Below are 18,596 nucleotides of genomic sequence, written 5' to 3'. Positions count from 1 at the left end.
TTTCAATTCTCTTTATATACAGAAGATCAGTTTAGTATATATTAAGTAAAGATTTCAACAGTTTGCACCCACAGAGAAACACAAAGTGAAAAATACTGTTTGAGTACTAGTTATAACATTAAATCACAATGTACAACACATTAAGGACAGAGATCCTACATGAGGAGTAAGAGCACAGTGACTCCTGTTGTTGACTTAACAAATTGACATTCTTCTTTATGGCGTCAGTAATCACCCTAGGCTCTTGCCATGAGTTGCCAAGGCTATGGAAGCCTTTTGAGTTCACCGACTCTGATCATATTTAGACAAGGTCATAGTCAAAGTGGAAGTTCTCTCCTCCCTTCAGAGAAAGGTACCTCCTTCTTTGATGACCTGTTCTTTCCACTGGGATCTCACTCGCAGAGATCTTTCATTTAGGTCATTTTTTATTTTTATTTTTTGCCAGAGTGTCTAGGCTTTCCATGCCTGAAATACTCTCATGGGCTTTTCAGCCACATCTGAATGCCTTAAGGGCTGATTCTGAGGCCAGAGTGCTGTTTAGGACATCTGCCATTCTATGAGTCTGCCGTGTATCCCGCTTCCCATGTTGGATCGTTCTCTCCCTTTTTTATTCTATAGGTTAGTATTTCCAGACACTAGTCTTGTTTATGTGATCCTTTTTACTCTTAATCCTACCATTATGATCAGTTGTGAACAGAGATTGATCACTTGGACTAGTGAGATGGCATTGGTACATGCCACCTTAATGGGGTTGAATTGGAATCCCCTGGTATGTTTCTGACTCTACCATTTGGGGCAAGTCAGATTGAGCATGTCCCAAACTGTACATCTCTTTCCTCTCTTATTCCCACTTTTATATTTAACAGGGATCATTTTTTCTGTTAAGTATCAACAGTTAAGAATAACTGTGTATTCATTATAGAAACCAACCAATAGTATTTAGTAGAACAAACAAACAAAAAATACTAGGAGGAATAAAGTATTAAGTTGTTCATCAACAGTCAGGACAAGGGCTGATCAAGTCACTACTTCTCATAGTGTCCATTTCACTTCAACAGCTTTCCTTTTTGGTGCACAGTTAGTTGTCACCGATCAGGGAGAACATGTGATATTTGTCCCTTTGGGACTGGCTTATTTCACTCAGCATGATGTTTTCCAGATTCCTCCATTTTGTTGCAAATGGCCAAATTTCATTGTTTTTGACTGCTGTATAGTATTCTATAGAGTACATGTCCCATAATTTCTTTCTCCAGTCTACTGTTGATGGGCGTTTGGGTTGTTTCCAGGTCTAAGCTATTGTGAATTGAGATGCAATAAACATTAAGGTGCAGACAGCTTTTTTGTTTGCCAATTTAATTTCCTTTGGGTAAATTCCCAGGAGTGGGATGGCTGGGTTGTATGGTAGGGTTATATTCAGGTTTCTGAGGAATCTCCAGACTGACTTCCATAGTGGCTTTACCAGTTTACATTCCCACCAATGGTGGATTAGTGTCCCTTTTTCCCCACATCCTCTCCAGCATCTATTGTTGGCAGATTTCTGAATGTGAGCCATTCTCACCGGGGTGAGGTAAAACCTCATTGTGGTTTTGATTTGCATTTCCTTGATTGCTAGTGATCTTGAACATTTTTTCATGTGTCTGTTGGCCATTTGGATTTCCTCTTTTGAAAAATGTCTACTGAGGTCCTTGGCCCATCTCTTGGGTGGGTTGTTACTTTTGTTGTTGTGGAGTTTCTTGATCTCTTTGTAGATTCTGGTTATTAATCCTTTATCTGTAGCATAGTTTTCAAATATTTTTTCCCACTCTGTCGATTGCCTCTTCACTTGTCTGACTGTTTCTTTTGCAGTACAGAAACTTCTCAATTTGATGCAATCCCAATAGTTAATTTTGGCTTTGATTGCCTGCGCCTCCTGGGTCTTTTCCAAGAAGTCTTTGCCGGTGCCAATATCTTGCAGGGTTGCCTCCAATGTTCTCTAATAATTTGATGGTGTTGGGTCATAGATTTAGGTCTTTAATACATACTGAGTGGATTTTTGTGTAAGGTGAAAGGTAGGGGTCTTGCTTCATGCTTCTGCACGTGGAGATCCAGTTTTCCCAGCACCATTTATTGAATAGACTGTCCTTGCTCCAGGAATTGGTTTTAGATCCTTGATCAAATATAAGTTGGCTGTAGATGTTTGGGTTGATTTCTGGTGTTTCTATTCTGTTCCACTCGTCTATCCATCTGTTTCTGTACCAATACTATGCTGTTTTTTTTTTTTGGACAGGCAGAGTGGACAGTCAGAGAGAGAGAAAGGTCTTCCTTTGCCGTTGGTTCACCCTCCAATGGCCGCCGGGGTTGGTGCACTGCGGCCAGCGCACGGCGCTGATCCGATGGCAGGAGCCAGTTACTTATCCTGGTCTCCCATGGGGTGCAGGGCCCAAGCACTTGGGCCATCCTCCACTGTACTCCCTGGCCACAGCAGAGAGCTGGCCTGGAAGAGGGGCAACTGGGACAGAATCCGGTGCCCGACCGGGACTAGAACCCGGTGTGCCAGCACCTCAAGGCGGAGGATTAGCCTAGTGAGCCGCTGTGCTGGCCAACTATGCTGTTTTAATTACAACTGCTCTGTAGTATGTCCTGAAATCTGGTATTGTGATGCCTCCAGCTTTGTTTTTGTTGTACAAAATTGCTTTAGCTCTTCGAGGTCTCCTGTGTCTCCATATGAATTTCAACATCAGTTTTTCTAGATCTGAGAAGAATGTCTTCGGTATCTTGATTGGTTTTGCATTGAATCTACAAATTGCTTTTGGGAGAATGGACATTTTGTTGATGTTGAATCTTCCAGTCCATGAGCATGGAAGATTTTTCCATTTTTTGGTATCCTCTTCTATTTCTTTCTCTAAGATTTTTGTAATTCTCATCGTAGAGATCTTTAAGGTCCTTGGATAAGTTTATTCCAAGGTATTTGATTGTTTTTGTAGTTATTGTGAATGGGATTGATCTTAGCAGTTCTTTGTCAGCCGTGGCACTGCCTGTGTATGCAAAGCCTGTTGATTTTTGTGCATTGATTTTATATCCGGCTACTTTGCCAAACTCTTCTATGAGTTCCAATAGTCTCTTTTTTTATTTTTTTTGTTTTTTGACAGGCAGAGTGGACAGTAAGAGAGAGACAGAGAGAAAGGTCTTCCTTTGCTGTTGGTTCACCCTCCAATGTCCCCCATGGCTGGTGCGCTGCGGCTGGCACATGGCGCTGATCCGATGGCAGGAGCCAGGTACTTATCCTGGTCTCCCGTGGGGTGCAGGGCCCAAGTACTTGGGCCATCCTCCACTGCACTCCCTGGCCACAGCAGAGAGCTGGCCTGGAAGAGGGGTAACCGGGACAGAATCCGGTGCCCTGACCGGGACTAGAACCCGGTGTGCCGGCGCTGCAAGGTGGAAGATTTGCCTAGTGAGCCGTGGCACTAGCTCCAATAGTCTCTTAGTAGAGTTCTTTGGATCACCTAAATAAAGAATCATATCATCTGCAAAGAGGGATAGTTTGACTTCTTCCTTCCCAATTTGTATCCATTTAATTTCTTTTTCTTGCCTGATGGCTCTGGCTAAGTCTTCCAGAACTATGTTGAATAGCAGTGGTGAGAGTGGACATCCCTGTCTGGTACCAGATCTCAGTGGAAATGCTTCCAACTTTTCCCCATTCAATAGGATGCTGGCCGTGGGTTTTTCATAAATTGCTTTGATTATATTGAGGAATGTTCCTTCTATACCCAATTTGCTTAGAGTTTTCATCATGAAAGGGTGTTGAATTTTATCGAATGCTTTCTCTGCATCTATTGAGATAATCATATGGTTTTTCTTCTGCAGTTTGTTGATGTGGTGTATCACATTGATTAATTTGTGAACATTGAAACATCCCTGCATACCAGGGATAAATGCCACTTGGTCTGGGTGGATGATCTTTCTGATGTGTTGTTGTATTCTATTGGCGAGAATTTTATTGAGGGTTTTTGCGTCTATGTTCATGAGGGATATTGGTCTGTAATTTTCTTTCAATGCTGCATCTTTCTCTGTCTTCGGGATTAAGGTGATGCTGGCTTCATCGAAAGAATTTGGGAAGATTCCATCTTTTTCGATTGTTCTGAATAGTTTGAGAAGAATTGGAATTAGTTCTTCTTTAAATGTCTGGTAGAATTCAGCAGTGAATCCATCTGGTTCTGGGCTTTTCTTTGTTGGGAGGGCCTTTATTACTGTTTCAATTTCTGTCTCAGTTTTGGGTCTATTTAGGTTTTCTATGTTCATGATGCAATTTAGGTAGATTGCATGTGTCCAGGAATATATCCGTTTCTGATAGATTTCCCTGTTTGCTGGCATTCAAGTCCTTGTAGTAATTTCTGATGATTCTTTTTATTTCTGTGGTGTCTGTTGTTACGTTTCCTTTTTCATCTCTGATTTTATTGATTGGGGTCTTTTCTTTTTTTAGTTGAGCCAATGGTGTGTCAATTTTATTCTTTTTTTTTTTTTTTTTCAAAAAACCAGTTCTTTACTTGGCTGATTTTTTGTAATTTTTTTATTCAATCCTGTTGATTTTTTCTCTGATTTTAATTATTTCTCTTCTCCTACTAGATTTGGGTATGGTTTGCTGCAGTTTTTCTAGATCCTTGAGATGCATTGAAAGCTCATTTATTTGGTGCCTTTCCAATTTCCTGATGTAGGCACCTATTGCTATAAACTTTCCTCTCAACACTGCTTTTGCCGTATCCCATAAGTTTTGATATGTTGTGCTGTTATCCTCATTTACTTCCAGAAATTTTTTTATTTCTCTTTTGATTTCTTCTATGACCCAGTGTTCATTCAGGAGCATGTTGTTCAGTCTCCATGTGTTTGCATACACTCTAGGGATTCCTGAGTTGCTAATTTCTACCTTCATTCCACTGTGGTCTGAGAAGCTGCATGGTATGAATCTAATTCTTTTAAATTTGCTGAGACTTGTTTTATGGCCTAGTATGTGGGCAATCCTAGAGAAGGTTCCATGCACTGCTGAGAAGAATATAAAATCTTTAAGTGTAGGATTGAAAGTTCTGTATATATCTGTTAGATCCATTTGGGCAATAGTGTCGATTAAATCTGCTGTTTTCTTATTGATCTTCTGTCTGGTTGATCTGTCTATTTCTGAGAGTGGAGTATTGAAGTCCCCCAGTACTATTGTATTGGAATCTAAGTCTCCCTTTAAGTCCCTTAACATACCTTTTAAATAAACTGGTGCCCTGTAATTAGGTGCATATACATTTATAATAGTTACATCTTCCTGTTGAATTGAAACCTTAATCATTATATAGTGTCCCTCTTTGTCTCTCTTAACAGTTTTCGTGTTAAAGTTTATTTTGTCTGATATTAATATGGCTACACCTGCTTTTTTTTTTCATTTCTGTTGGCATGGAATATCTTTTTCCAGCCTTTCACTTTCACTCTGCATGCATCTTTGTTGGAAAGATGTGTTTCTTGTAAGCAGGAAACGGATGGGTTTTGTTCCTTATCCCATTCAGCAAATCTGTGTCTTTTAACTGGAGAACTAAGTCCATTCACATTCAATGTGACTATTGATAAGTAGTGACTTTGCCCTGCCATTTTCCCAAAGATATTTTCTAGTATATTCTTTAAGCTTCCTATGATCTTTTACTGGTAGGTTTTCTTCCTTTACCTTCTTTCATATTGATGGCCATGTTTCTGTGTTTCTGTGTGTAGCACATCTTTAAGCATTTTTTTGCAGGGCTGGACAAGTGGCGACAAATTCTTTCAATTTCTGTTTGCTATGAAAGGTCTTTATTTCACCTTCACTCACAAATGAGAACTTTGCAGGATATAATATTCTGGGCTGGCAGTTTTTCTCTCATAGTACCTGGGCTATATCTCGCCATTCCCTTCTAGCCAGTAGGGTTTCTGATGAGAAGTCTGCTGTGAGTCTAATTGGAGATCCTCTGCGAGTAATCTGACGTTTCTCTCTTGCACATTTTAGGATCTTTTCTTTCTGTTTCATTGTGGTGAGTTTAATTACAACGTGTCGTGGTGAGGATCTCTTTTGGTCATGTTTATTAGGGGTTCCATGAGCTTCCTGTACTAGGATGTCTCTGTCCTTCTCCAAACCTGGGAAATTTTCTGCTAGTATCTCACTAAAAAGGCCTTCTAATCCTTTCTCCCTATCCATGCCTTCAGGAACTCCTAGAACTGAATGTTGGAGTTTTTAATAGTAACTGTAGATTCCCGACAATATTTTTTAGATTTCTAATTTCCTCTTCTTTTCTTTGGTTTGACTGTATACTTTCCTGTGCTCTGTCTTCTAAGTCCGATGTTCTCTCTTCTGCTTCACTCATTCTGTTTTTAAGGCTCTCCAGTGTGTTTTTCATTTGATATATTGAATTCTTCCCTTCATTATGATTTCTCGTCACTATCACAGTTTCATGTTCTACTAGTTTCTTCATTTCATTTTGATCCCTCCTTAATATTTCATTTTCATGAGAGAGATTTTCTATCCTGTGCAGTAAGGATTTCTGTAGTTCAAGAATTTGTTATTGAGAACTTCTTAATGTTCTTATCAAGTTTTTTGAGATCTGCTTCTTGCATTTCTTCTATCTCATCATCTTCATAATCTTGAATTGGGGTGTCTTTATCATTTGGGGGCATCGTAGTGTCTTCCTTGCTCTTGTTACCTCGGTTTCTGCATTTGTTTGGCATTGTGGAGATATTCTTTGGTTTCTTCGCTGTGGTGTTTTTTCCCGTTATACTGTGACTCTAGATTAAGTGGACTGTCTGCTTTTGACGTATCCTTAGAGGCTGTGATGGGTGTGGCCAGAGAGCTCTGTTTGGTTCTTCAGGGTTAAGGGTGTGCCAAAGGTGACTCACCCAGTTTGTTCTCTCTCTCGCTCGCTTGCTCTCTCTCTCGCTCGCTTGCTCTCTCTCTCTCTTTTTTTTTTTTTTTGCCTCAGAAGGGAAGTAATTCCACACAGCTGAGTGGAATTAAGGGTAGTTGATGTATGAAATCTGGCCCCTGTGGGTATTAGTCTGCTCTACCCCAAGGACCACACAGGGTCTATGCTGCCCTCAGTGTGGTCTCAAATTTCTCAGCAGTCTCTCACCGGGTTGCCAAGGTTACCAAATTTGTGTACTTGGTGAGTTCTCTCACCCTCCCTTAGATTTTCACAGTCTGTTTGTTAGCTCCACACTTTCACTAGGTTCTAACCTCCAGTTATTTCTCCCCACGAGAGTCAGGTTTTTCTGCTTGGCTGATGGCGGGCGCTGCTTAAGTATGTCCAAAATGGCGCCTGCTCTTTGTCTTGCTCGGCTTTGTAGGTGCATGGAGAGAGAGGCTAGTGTCCGTGCCGGTTCCCCTTATTTATTCATTTTTTTTTCTCTCCTCCAGTCAGCCTGGTGAACTTTCCCCAGTGGGGCTTCAAGCCTCATTCCCTCTAGGCTCTTTCTACCTTTCCCCACCAATGACTTGGGTTACTGAGGCTTTTGTCTCACCTCCCCTTCCAGCACTGGTGCTGACTCCGTGGCTCGGTTTCCAAGGCTCGGCTTCTGCGGCCCGGTTCCCGTGCCTCGGCTTCTGCACCATGGGCATCCTTGCTCTCCCTGTAGGTCCTCCACGTCACATCCACTAGATCCGGAAGAGTTTCCTCTGTAATTTTTTCCCAAGCCTTTTCCTGAGACTACAGTAACTCCACTTTTATTAAACTACCTTTTCCCGGACTATCAGTGCGTGCCCTCACTATTCCGCCATCTTGGCTCCTCCAGCCAGATATGATTTTTATTACTGAATAATGCTGTGAAGTCAGGCTGAGCAAGTCCAGCCAGAGTTCCCTGATGACGGGTTTTCCTCTATGCTCTGAGCTCTGCATTTGTGGGCATCTTCATGTAATCCATGTTATTTCTTTGTCTCACACTGCTGTGGAGATCCTCTTCTTTTTGAAGCCACATCTGTCAGGATCTCCCATCTTTGGGAACTGACCAGGTTACCGCAAAGGAAGAGTCGAGGAGACTGAGGAAGGTCAAGCTAAATACACTTTATTGATACTCTAGGCAACTAGGAGGAGAGATCGCTCAAGCCTACTCCTGCGGGCACTAGGCACTACGGACCAGGAGCTTCTCCCTGCGGGCACTAGGCACTACGGACTGGGGAGAGAGGCTGAGCAACCCTCTGGTTTACAGCGGCTGAGGGTCCCCTTATATACAGTTTCTAGAGGCTAGCCCCGCCCACATTCCGACCCCCCAGGGTCCCGTCGTCATGGCAACGACAGTTTGTGGTTAGGAGGTCTAGTTAGGTGGCAACTTTCAAATCTTACCAGCTAGGGTGGCTACTACTTTACTTTTCCTTCAAGCTGCCTGTGTGCAGTTACTTGCTTTCAAAGGGTGCTACAGTTACTTTGTTTCAAACCGCGCTACAATTGCTTTCTCCATGAATGGTTCCCTAGCAACATCCTTCCTTCTTCTTTGGTGCATCTTCCTCACCTGAAGAGGCCTGACCCTGACATGTTTGCATCCTGACTCTCCCTGAAGGAGCTGACTGGGTGATCTGAAGCTCCGGTGAGAGTCTCTTCATTGACCTGAATTCTCTCATTTGTGATTTCTTTCATCTTAGTTGGGTGGCTGAGGAGAAAACCTAGGAATGTGGAGACTTAAAACTGATCTCTGCTTCTTCCCCAAATGGCCGCTACAGCCAGAGCTATGCCGATCCGAAGCCAGGAGCCAGGTGCATCCTCCTGGTCTCCCATGCGGGTGCAGGAGCCCAAGCATTTGGGCCATCCTCCACTGCCTTCCCCAGTCCACAGCAGAGAGCTGGACTGGAAGAGGAGCAACCAGAACTAGAACCCAGTGCCCATATGGGATGCCAGTGCCCGAGGCAGAGGATTAACCTAGTGAGCTGCAGCGCCGGTCAAAAATTTATATTTATTAAAAGTTTTTTTTTTTTCAGAAAAAGAGATGTAGCTTTGTGCTAAATTTGTCATTTTTGCAATGAAAGGCTTGACAAACAACTTTGAGAATTAATGACAGTAAAATTTGACAATGTCAAGTGCAGGGACACCAAAATATAATTTAAAAAAAATTCTTTTGTGCAACTCACAAACTGTTATGATTGCACAACATCTTTGGAGATGGTGTGGGGTGGGGTGTGGGGAGCAGGGTCCATCTCCTGCAACATGGCGGGGCGCCTGGGAGACAAATAAGTACTGAGACTGTGAACTGAAACTGACTCTGTGCGTCTGATCTCCCACCATATGGCAGTGAGAGGGAGTAAACAAATCTTACACAGCTGCCTCATCAATTAGCTGATTCCTGATCCAACCTCTGATTGGAGGAAAGTGGCAGCAAATCCGGGAAGGACTGGGGAAAGAGAACAGTGCCCGGTGTCGTTCCTCCACGAGTGAGGGAGCGACAGTGGGGTAGAGAAGATTTCCAAAGTGGTTGATCATTCCAACTTCATTACTTTGAGAGGAATGTTTAGTGTCTCATGGGTATACCCCATGCCATCTCAACCTGGGCAAGTTCCAGCAGCTAAATTGCAAGCCCCTGGCTCCAGGAAAGTCCTCTGAGTCTGAGGTCCACAAAAGCTTGGTGGGAATGGAAGCCAAGAAAGTGAGGTGGTGCTCTCACCCTAGTGTCTGCTCATTACTGTCCATGCACACTGTGGATCAGCAGACACGCACAGTCATGATCTTGGTCTTAACCGTGTTTGACAGTGAATTCAGAAGGGTTCAACCATGTTATAAAAAAACTCCATCAGGCAACATTCCATAAGGATGGCCAGTAAATCCTGTTCTCTTCAATATGTGGATGAACTAAAGGAGAACACTTGAACAGTAGCATCAGGTTTCTACATCTTCCAAAAAGAGATCATCCCTATGTAAAGTTAGGAGATAATACATAAACTCTTTGAATCTCATGCTATCTTTGAAAAGAGCTCTTGTGGGGCTAGCGAAACCTGTAAGAGACAAGTATGAAATGTCACGTTTAGCAACCCTTAGAAACCAAACAAAACCACCAAGTTAAATGAAGGATTAGGGGGGCCAGTGCTGAGATGTAGCGGGTTAAAGCCCAGGCCTGAAGCACTGGCATCCCACAGGGGCGCTGGTTCTAGCCCCAGCTGCCCCCTCCTGATCCAGCTGTCTGCCATGGCCTGGGAAAGCAGTGGAAGATGGGCCAAGTCCTGCACCCACGGGGGAGACCCAGAAGAAGCTCCTGGCTCTTGGCTTTGGATTGACGCAGTTCTGGCCATTGCGGCCATCTGGGCAGTGAACCAGCAGATGGAAGACTTCTCTCTGTGTCTCTGCCTCTCTCTGTAACTCTTTCAAATGAGAAAAAAGGAAGGATTAGGATGCAGGGATATCTAAGTGGTTTTTAGCGGAATGAAATGGCAACATGCTGCCTGTGTGAGGGAAAGGAAGCGAAGACAACACTTGAATGCAGCCAAAGGCATGTTGAGACAGGACACAAAATATTTTGAAAATGAATTCATCCTTCACTTAGTGTTGTACTCTGCTGTTGGCCCCACACTACTGAATGGATACAGGGAAACCTGCAGAAACCCAGAGAAGATCATGGCAGCCAATAACGTGTTTTGTCACCCTGGGGGAAGAGGCTCGAGATGTGTTTTAACCTTACAAAAAAGTGTGGTGACTTCCTAACAGCTCTAGAGTAAAGAAACCTTGTCTGGAAACTAATTCTGCCTTGATGTTTTCAACTGTGGAGAAGGGTGGACAGTGAGAGATGTGCTCAGATTGTTGTAGAGGGAAAGGCAGGTCTTTGAAATCAGCACGGGGGTACACAACTCCTGAGACGGAAGGAGGAGTGGCTGGTCCCCTTCAGTGGTGACTTTAAGAGTTAGAGACCAGGTAGCCTTGCGTATCAGCCTGGTCTAGGCAACTGGAAAGCAGGAGCTCCTAAGATTCCATGACACCCCCTACCTTCTAATTCTATGACTGTTACTCCAAATGGTCACTTGGCAAGTAGGACCTTCAGTTCCCTTATTCTTGTCAGTGAACGAGCTATAAGCTGTTGCTTAAAAGCTGAATTTTGACCCCCCCCCCCCCGGATAGGACTGTTAGTAAAGACGTTCAGGATCCCTGGGGTGTTTCCCAACAGTAAGTTAGGCAATATGGTTATTCTCATCCCCGTCCTGATTGAAGCTACTGTATTTTATTTGTTTTAACTCCTCCTATGCTTGGTTTTCTTCACCCTAGTCCCAGAAACTGCGTTTTCTGCCAGCAACATCAAGATGGCAGGACCACCTAGCCCTTCATCTATTCCAGCAGATGACAAACTAAGGATCAACCAAGACTTCAGCCTCAAACTGTCAAAAGTCAGAATGGGAGTTGCAAGCTTTCCGACAACAAGTGTATAACTTGGCTACTTGCTTAGAGAAATACGGTGAGTTCTGTAGGTCCTCTCACCCAAGTGATGAATGATTGTCTTTTGTGCTTCTGAGAAATCAAATGCTTTCTAGATTTGATTGTTCTCTTCCCTTGAGTATAAGAAATGTCATTGTTACCGTACTGTGAGAAAGCTAGAAGTTAGTATTACAACCTCAGGTTACTGAGTATGGAATAGCCGAGGCAGGAGTTCTGCAAATTCCAGGTTTTCAGTCTAGTGTGAGGTAGGATGGGGTGGCAATTAAAATTCCAGGGAATGGTTCCTGGTACAGGCAAGGAAATGTCTGTTTTTGCTATGAAGAGGCCAATTCATTTTTTTTTTTTTTTTTTGGACAGGCAGAGTTAGACAGTGAGAGAGAGAGAGACAGAGAGAAAAAGGTCTTCCTTCCGTTCGTATACCCCCAAAATGGCCGCTACGGCCGGCGCGCTGTGCCGATCCGAAGCCAGGAGCCAGGTGTGCTTCTTCCTGCTCTCCCATGTGGGTGCAGGACCCAAGCACTTGGGCCATCCTCCACTGCCTTTCCGGGCCACAGCATAGAGCTAGACTGGAAGAGGAGCCACTGGGACAGAATCTGGCGCCCCAACTGGGACTAGAACCCCGGGGTCCAACGCCACAGGCAGAGGATTAGCCTAGGGAGCCTCAGCGCCGGCCGCCAATTCATTTTAATTAACAGCCTCTGTGTCCTGTACCACGTGGTGTGGGCTTCATGTCTGGGCTTAATGAACTTCTACTCAATTGAAGCTGCTTTTGTTTTGTTTTGTTTTGTTTTTAAGATTTATTTTATTTGGGAGGCAGAGTTACAAAGAGAGGGAGAGAGAGGCAGTGGGCTCTTCCAGGTATTGGTTCACTCCCCAGATGGTTGCAATGGCTAGAGCCGATCCGAAGGCAGGAGTCAGGAACTGCTTCTGATGTCCCACATGAGTGCAGGGGCTCAAACACTTGGGCCATCTTCCACTGCTTTCCCAGGCCATTAGCAGAGAGCTGGATTGGAAGTGGAACAGCCGGACTCTAACTGGTGTCCATAGGTATGGGATGCCAGCACTGCAGGCAGAAGCTTAACCTACTACACCACAGTGCCAGCCCCTCCAAGCTTCTTTTAAGTTCCAATTGGCCAATCCTTGTGCTAGTTACACAAGGGAAATGTGATGAAGAGTGCACAGGATCCACTTCATAGACAATAAAAGGGAGTTGGCCCTACCCTGGAACCATTATCTGTAAGTGACATTGTCAAGACCAGGGATTGCCCTGGTGAGAGGGAAGATCTGCTCGGGGAGCCCAGGGTCTTCCTGAAGGTGAAGAAAGTTCCTGACTCCTTGTGGCAGCACAGAGCAGAGTGTAGGGCGGGGACTCTGGGCCCTAGCCCCAGCCTCTATTCCAGAATGCCCGTCTTCTCTGTTCCTGAGATTCCTTATCTATGCCCACAGTGCTATCCCACCTCTGAATTATTGCTGTGAAATGCAAGACATATTTCTTGTAAAATACCAGTGATGATTCCTGGTATGGAACACATTTATTCACTATTCATTCATTATTTATAACTTAACAAGAACTTCATTAGTATGCGTGCATGTTTCCTTCAGGGCCTCTGGGTGATAAGCATTCTATTTTACACAATTCTATCTAGCTCTTCATCCCCAAACACAGAAGCCTGAAATCCTCAGCACAGAGGAATCATGCATCCCCAGTGTTAGGGTGCCTTGCCTAGCATGCAGAAAACCACTGCTTCACACCTCAACTTAGTGTTTGACTTAAGAGGCTGTGGGGTGTGGTGATTACACTGGGCCATGGCTGAGTCACAGGTCAGAGGAGGGGAATTCTGATTCTGTCAAATGTCCATTGAATCACCTGTTGTCAGGCACTTTAGCTGTGCTAGAACTCTTGTTTGCTCATCTCTAAGATGGGCATTGTCAGATGTCTTGTTGGGAAGTGGAGAAATAAAGATAAGGAAGGAAATCCTTACACAGAGCCTGGTAGTGGAGTTTGCCCTCCCTAGAGGCAGTGGCCTGAGCTGCATGTCCAGCCCTCCAGTGAGGCAGCCGTGTCTGTCTTTCTCAGATGGTGGAATATACAAACCCTTGCTACTCCACATGCTGGAAAAGAAAGGCCGGCTTGGATTGCTGCAAGTTATGTCACCGGTTCAAGCTGTGTTCAAGTAAGGGGGACTCCGTGCAGGGCAGGAAGGCGGGAAGGTGTATGTGTCTGTGAAGTGGGTAGCTCAGCTAGGACAACCTAGACCTGACTTTGGCCAGCAGCAGGACACTTGTCTCATAAATATTGATAAAATGCATGACCAACGGAAATGCTAACTGATGGGCTGCGATGGTGATGCAGAGCCTCTTTTTCTCTTTTAGAAAACAAGGAATTTCTTGAGTTCAGATTCACATCCCAATATTGAACAGAGGCTAGTGGCAACTCAGTGACATGTCTGCACACTCTAGTGTCGTCACTATGTCATCGGCTGTTGATCACCATCACCTCCTGACTGACTGATGATGAGGACCAGGCCTCCCATGTGGGTGTAGGGACGCAAGCACCTAGGGTCATCCTCTGTTGCTTTCCCAGGCAGATTAGGAGGGAACTGGATTGAAAGTGGAACAGCTGACCTCAAACCAGCACCATAGGCAGCATATCTATCTGCTGTGCCAGAGGGCTGGTCCCTGAAGGAGGACCTTTATGAGGGGGATGAAGGAAGTGTACTGGCTTTATAGGATGAAGTGAAGGTCACAGAATTTTACAAGGTCCCCCTGTAGCAAAGAGGCAGCTCCTTTGGAGTTTGTCCCTGGACAGACATCCCGGGCCTGTCGGGGAGCACGGCCACTTTGCTTGGGGAGAGATCCTGGTTCCTTGGGTCCTGAACTCCAGAGCCGTGCCACAGAGTCCAACCATACAACCCCCAGCCTGGCAGGAGTTCAGCTCTCTCCTTTGCATGCCTCTCCCTGTGGCCCCTGATTCTGCTAACTGAAAAAGGCCTGTCTGGGCCCAATGCCCACACGTTACCAACCTCCAGGCTGGGTCTGGCCAACAGCTGGTAGCAGGCCAACGTGCAGAGGAAAAAGTGGCAAGGAGGTCCGAGGTGGGTCAGGTGGGTGCCCGGCAGAAAGCCGGGGTGCTGTGTCGCCCAACCGGTGGCCTTGGTCTCTGGTGGGCAGCCCTGGCCCTGTGCTGCTCAGACTTCCTCCTGACCTGGACTGTCCTCCCCCAGGCCCCGGACTCCAGCTACATGTGCAGGTCTCCACCTCCCGCACTACCGGCCCCATGCCACCTGAGCCTAGCATGGCATGGGTGCTGGTGGCAGGCAGCTAGGTTTTGGCAACTGCCCTGGGGTTTGTCGTGGGACAGACCTTCTGGTCCTGCCGGGAAGACAGCCGCCCTGGTTGGGGTGGGATCTGGATTCCCTGGGCCAAGGGCTACAGGGCTTATGCTCCTGAGACACGTAACCCTGGCCCCGGCCAACCCCATCGGCCCATTGGGGGTGTCAAGCTCTCTTCCTCATGCCTCTCCCCAGCATGCCTGGCGCAGTTGCTCCATACCACCAGAACATGAGGCTCTGCCCAAAAATGGACGTGATATACCACTACTACTTAGCTGCCTCAGCAGCTCACGTGGATGTCATCAACCCCGGCATTGGCTACCCAGTCTTCTGGGGTCCCAGCCCCTTCGTAGAGCAGTCCTACCACTGTGCGGAGGTGCTGGAACATGAGTCCTCCCAAGGGAAATCTGGCTGCTCTGCTCGGATGCTGGGGTGCTGCCCGACCCCACCGCCACATGGTGAGTCGCAGCCTAGTGGCAAACACCCACCCTGGGCACAGGGCCTGGCAAGAGCAAGACCCCAGGGTCCCGTCGGAAGGCCTGCTGGAACGGGGCAGTCCAGCTGTGTCCGGCCAGCCACCAGCCAAGCTGCCAATGGGGTGGGTGCACGGTGGGGCACACGTTGTGGATTCCACCAAGGTGGGGGGGACGCTTTGGGGCGGGCCATGGCCCAAGGGAGACCACCTCACCTAGGTCCCCGAGACCCAAAATTGTACCAAGGTACCCAGCGCTTCTTGCCTGAGAGGAGACACCCCTGCAGGCCAGGAGCTGAAAGGGGCACCATGGCCCAGGGGAGCTGGCCCACCACCACTCAGTTGTGTGTTGGGTTGGGAGCACCAGGATGGTGACCGGCCACCTGCTGGCTCACTCGCTGAGACCCAGGCTTCCCACTGTATGAAGCTCCTGTGGCTGGGCAGAGACCACCAGGCTGGCCTTGGAGGCTGGCAACTGCCAGGTCAGGCCATGCTGTGCCCTTCGCAAGGCTCCGCGCCCATGGGCACGCAGCCCCAGGGAAGCCCAGTGCAGGTGGTTGAGTTCTGGTCAACTCTTGAGCATGACCTTGCCCTGCATGCGTTCCTTTACAGTGACCAACAGCCAGGAAGTGGAGGAGGCGGCAGAGGACTGGACGGCGACAGATCATGGAAACGCCCAATCCGGGTAGGTCAGTGTGCATGGTGGCAGCGGCCCTCCATCCACGACACTGGGCGTGGCCCGACACCCGGCAGCGGAGCTGGGTGAGGGCCGCGGGCAGAGGCGGGCCATGTGGCCTCTCAAGGGCCACAGGGCCCCGGCTCCCCCACCCTCGCAGGGCCCACATGGGCCCGACACACCCACTGCAACCCACCACCATGGCCCGGGGTGGCCAGCCGCCGGGTGGGGTCGGGCCACTGTGCCGAGGGAACAGTGGCCAGCAGGTCCGAGGCGGGTAGGCGGGTTGGCTGGTCGGCTGGGCACCTGGCGGCCGGCCCACGCCCCTGCAGCCCCGGGGCCCCGACCCTGTTCCCCACCGGAAGGCTTCAGCGCTGTCCTCTGCACGCCTCTCCCCTGCAGGCCTGGCATGGACGCCAGGTACCAGCAGACCGTTTGGGCCTGCCCCGAACCCAAGGGCATGAACTGCTACTACTTCGGGGACGCCGCGGCGGCCTACGCGGGTGCATACCCCGCTGGCGCGTCCTCCCAGGTCGGCTGGGGCCCCGGCACCTTTGTGGGCTGCCCCTACCGCTGGGCGCAGGTTGCAGAGTGTGAGTCCTCCTGAGGGAAATGTCCTGGCCAGGGTGGGATGGGCCGGGGCCCCAAGGGTGGCCACCTCACCCAGGCCCCCTCTCCCCCGAGACCCAGAACCACACCAAGCCACCAAGTGCTTCTTGCCTGGGAGGAGGCACCCCTGCAGGCCAGGAGCCGGAGGGGCCCCCGCGGCCCCGGGGACGCCGGGCACACGCGGTCGGGTCCCCGTGGACTCTCACACGTGACCACGCCCTGCGGGCGCTCCTTTGCAGTGCCTGACACCCACACTGACACCGACACCGAGGAGGAGGCGGAGCAGGACCCGGCGGCGCCCGCAGCTGAGTACGAGGCCCCTTGCGGGTAAGACTGCGCGCGAGTGGCGCCGGCCCTCCATCCGCAACACCCCGTGTGGCCCGACACTGGGCAGCGGAGCTGGGCGAGGGCCGCGGGGAGAGGTGGGCTGTGGCCTGCCAAGGGCCACGGGGCCCCGGCTCCCCCACTGATGATTTTTGTACAATTCCATCATCTTTGTGTATAAGTCGCTCTTGCAAGAGGGCGTTGCTATGCCTGTTCCTTCAGTTTATCAGACAAGGAAGTGTTTATCATCTTTATGTCCCAGGTTAAATGGCCCTTTTCTGTGCTGTGTTTATTGATTTCTCTGTTATTCAATGCCTACTTCTCTTTGTAAATAGCAGTTCTTTGTAAGAGCAAATATGACTATCATATTTTGTGTCAGTCATTTAAGTCTATTTTCTACACACTCACACACACATGGACTGCCTGCCTTGCCAGTTTTCATATATTCAGCATTTGCCATGCTGCGGCCAGGGAAAGAGATATTATTATTACCATTCCCCAAGTAAAAATTTAAGAATAAGCTATGGTAATGTGCGTAACTAATTAGCAGTGAAGATGGGAATCCAACTCTGCTCCTGTTGACTCCAAACATTTCCTGTTGTTCCCGTAAGACTGGAGGCCCTAAAAGGAGAAATGAGTAGTTCATGTTAATGGAAAGTTAATAGGGGCTGGCGCTGTGGTGTAGATGGTAAAGCTGCAGCCTGCAGTGCCAGCAACCCATGTGGGAGCTGGTTCAAGTCCTGGCTACTCCACTGTGGCTCAGCAGGTTAAACCCCTGGCCTAAAGTGCAGGCATCCCATATGGGTGCTGGTTCTAATCCAGTCTGCTCTTCTTCCAATCCAGCTTTCGGCTATGGCCTAGGAAAGCAATAGAAGATGGTCCAAGTCCCTGGGCCCCTGCACCCACATAGGAGACCCAGAAGAAGCTCCTGGCTCCTGGCTTCAGATCAGCTCAGTTCCGGCCATTGCGTCCAATTGGGGAATGAACCAGTGGATGGAGGACCTCTCTCTCTCTGCATCTCCTTCTCTGTGTAACTCTTTCAAATAAATAAATAAATCTTAAAAAAAAAAAAGAAAATTAATAGACTTTGGACTGAATTCTGGATGCAGATGTCAGTTCTGATGGGGTGAGTTGTGTGACCTTGGAAAAGTTACTCAACCTCAGACTAAGTCTCAGATTTGACGTTGTGAAATGGTAAATTAAACGAAGAAAACCACTTACTTAACAATAGCATTCAAAGCATCAAACAGAATTCCATGTTACATGCTGCAGAATAGACACTCACAGGAATGAGAAGTCCAGCCCTCGTTTTAATCCCTAGGGACACGTGGTGAGGACGGTGTGAAGTGTGGCAGAGTGAGTACATTTTAACAAAGTGAGTTGAGTCTCTTTAAAGGTGAAGATGACTGGCAAAGGTAAGGGGAGGAAGGAAGAGGGTTCTGAGCACCTTAATTGTCATATATGGATTTGATCATACCGAGACTAAGATATTGTGATTCCTACCATTAAGTTACACACTATTGATTTTGGCTAATTTTCTTTTTTTTTTTTTTTATCTTTTATTAAATGAATATAAATTTCCAAAGTACGACTCATGGGTTACAATGGCTTTCCCCCCCATACCGTCCCTCCCACCCACAACCCTCCCCCTTCCCACTCCCTCTCCCCTTCCATTCACATCAAGATTCATTTTCGATTATCTTAATATACAGAAGATCAACTTAGTATACCTTAAGTAAGGATTTCAACAGTTTGTTCCCACACAGAAACATAAAGTGAAAAATAATAGATGATTTTTTTTAAAT

At 47.3% G+C, this 18,596-nt stretch overlaps 1 protein-coding gene across 5 annotated transcripts; it reads left to right on the top strand.

Moving 5' to 3' along the window:
* Positions 1-11,257: 11,257 nt before the first annotated feature.
* Positions 11,258-18,217, top strand: LOC103350904 (uncharacterized). 5 transcript variants are annotated; one of them, XM_070055653.1, is made up of 6 exons: positions 11,258-11,397; positions 14,906-15,168; positions 15,795-15,867; positions 16,261-16,390; positions 16,707-16,794; positions 17,635-18,217. In XM_070055653.1, the coding sequence occupies exons 2-6, from the start codon at positions 14,907-14,909 to the stop codon at positions 17,661-17,663; spliced, it is 582 nt and encodes a 193-aa protein (XP_069911754.1). In that variant the 5' UTR covers positions 11,258-11,397; position 14,906; the 3' UTR covers positions 17,664-18,217. The 5 variants fall into 5 exon arrangements, with proteins under 5 accessions (XP_069911754.1, XP_069911753.1, XP_069911752.1 ...); XM_070055652.1 differs by lacking the exon at positions 17,635-18,217 and adding an exon at positions 13,456-13,552 and having other exon boundaries at positions 16,707-17,067; XM_070055651.1 differs by lacking the exon at positions 11,258-11,397 and adding an exon at positions 13,230-13,552.
* The last annotated feature ends 379 nt before the right edge of the window (positions 18,218-18,596 follow it).

Source organism: Oryctolagus cuniculus, chromosome 13 (genome assembly GCF_964237555.1).
Source record: "Oryctolagus cuniculus chromosome 13, mOryCun1.1, whole genome shotgun sequence".
NCBI classification, from domain to species: domain Eukaryota; kingdom Metazoa; phylum Chordata; class Mammalia; order Lagomorpha; family Leporidae; genus Oryctolagus; species Oryctolagus cuniculus.
Note: the sequence above shows the minus strand (reverse complement) of the source record. Positions and strands in the feature narration are given on the sequence as shown.

Bases quoted from the DNA above. Each gene is read 5' to 3' on its own strand.
- LOC103350904 (XM_051820838.2), top strand. From the start codon at position 13,230: ATGTCCATTGAATCACCTGTTGTCAGGCACTTTAGCTGTGCTAGAACT. The intron at 13,553-14,905 runs GTAAGGGGGACT...GCCTCTCCCCAG, and splicing joins CCGGTTCAAGCTGTGTTCAA to CATGCCTGGCGCAGTTGCTC. The intron at 16,391-16,706 runs GTCGGCTGGGGC...GCTCCTTTGCAG, and splicing joins CCGCTGGCGCGTCCTCCCAG to TGCCTGACACCCACACTGAC.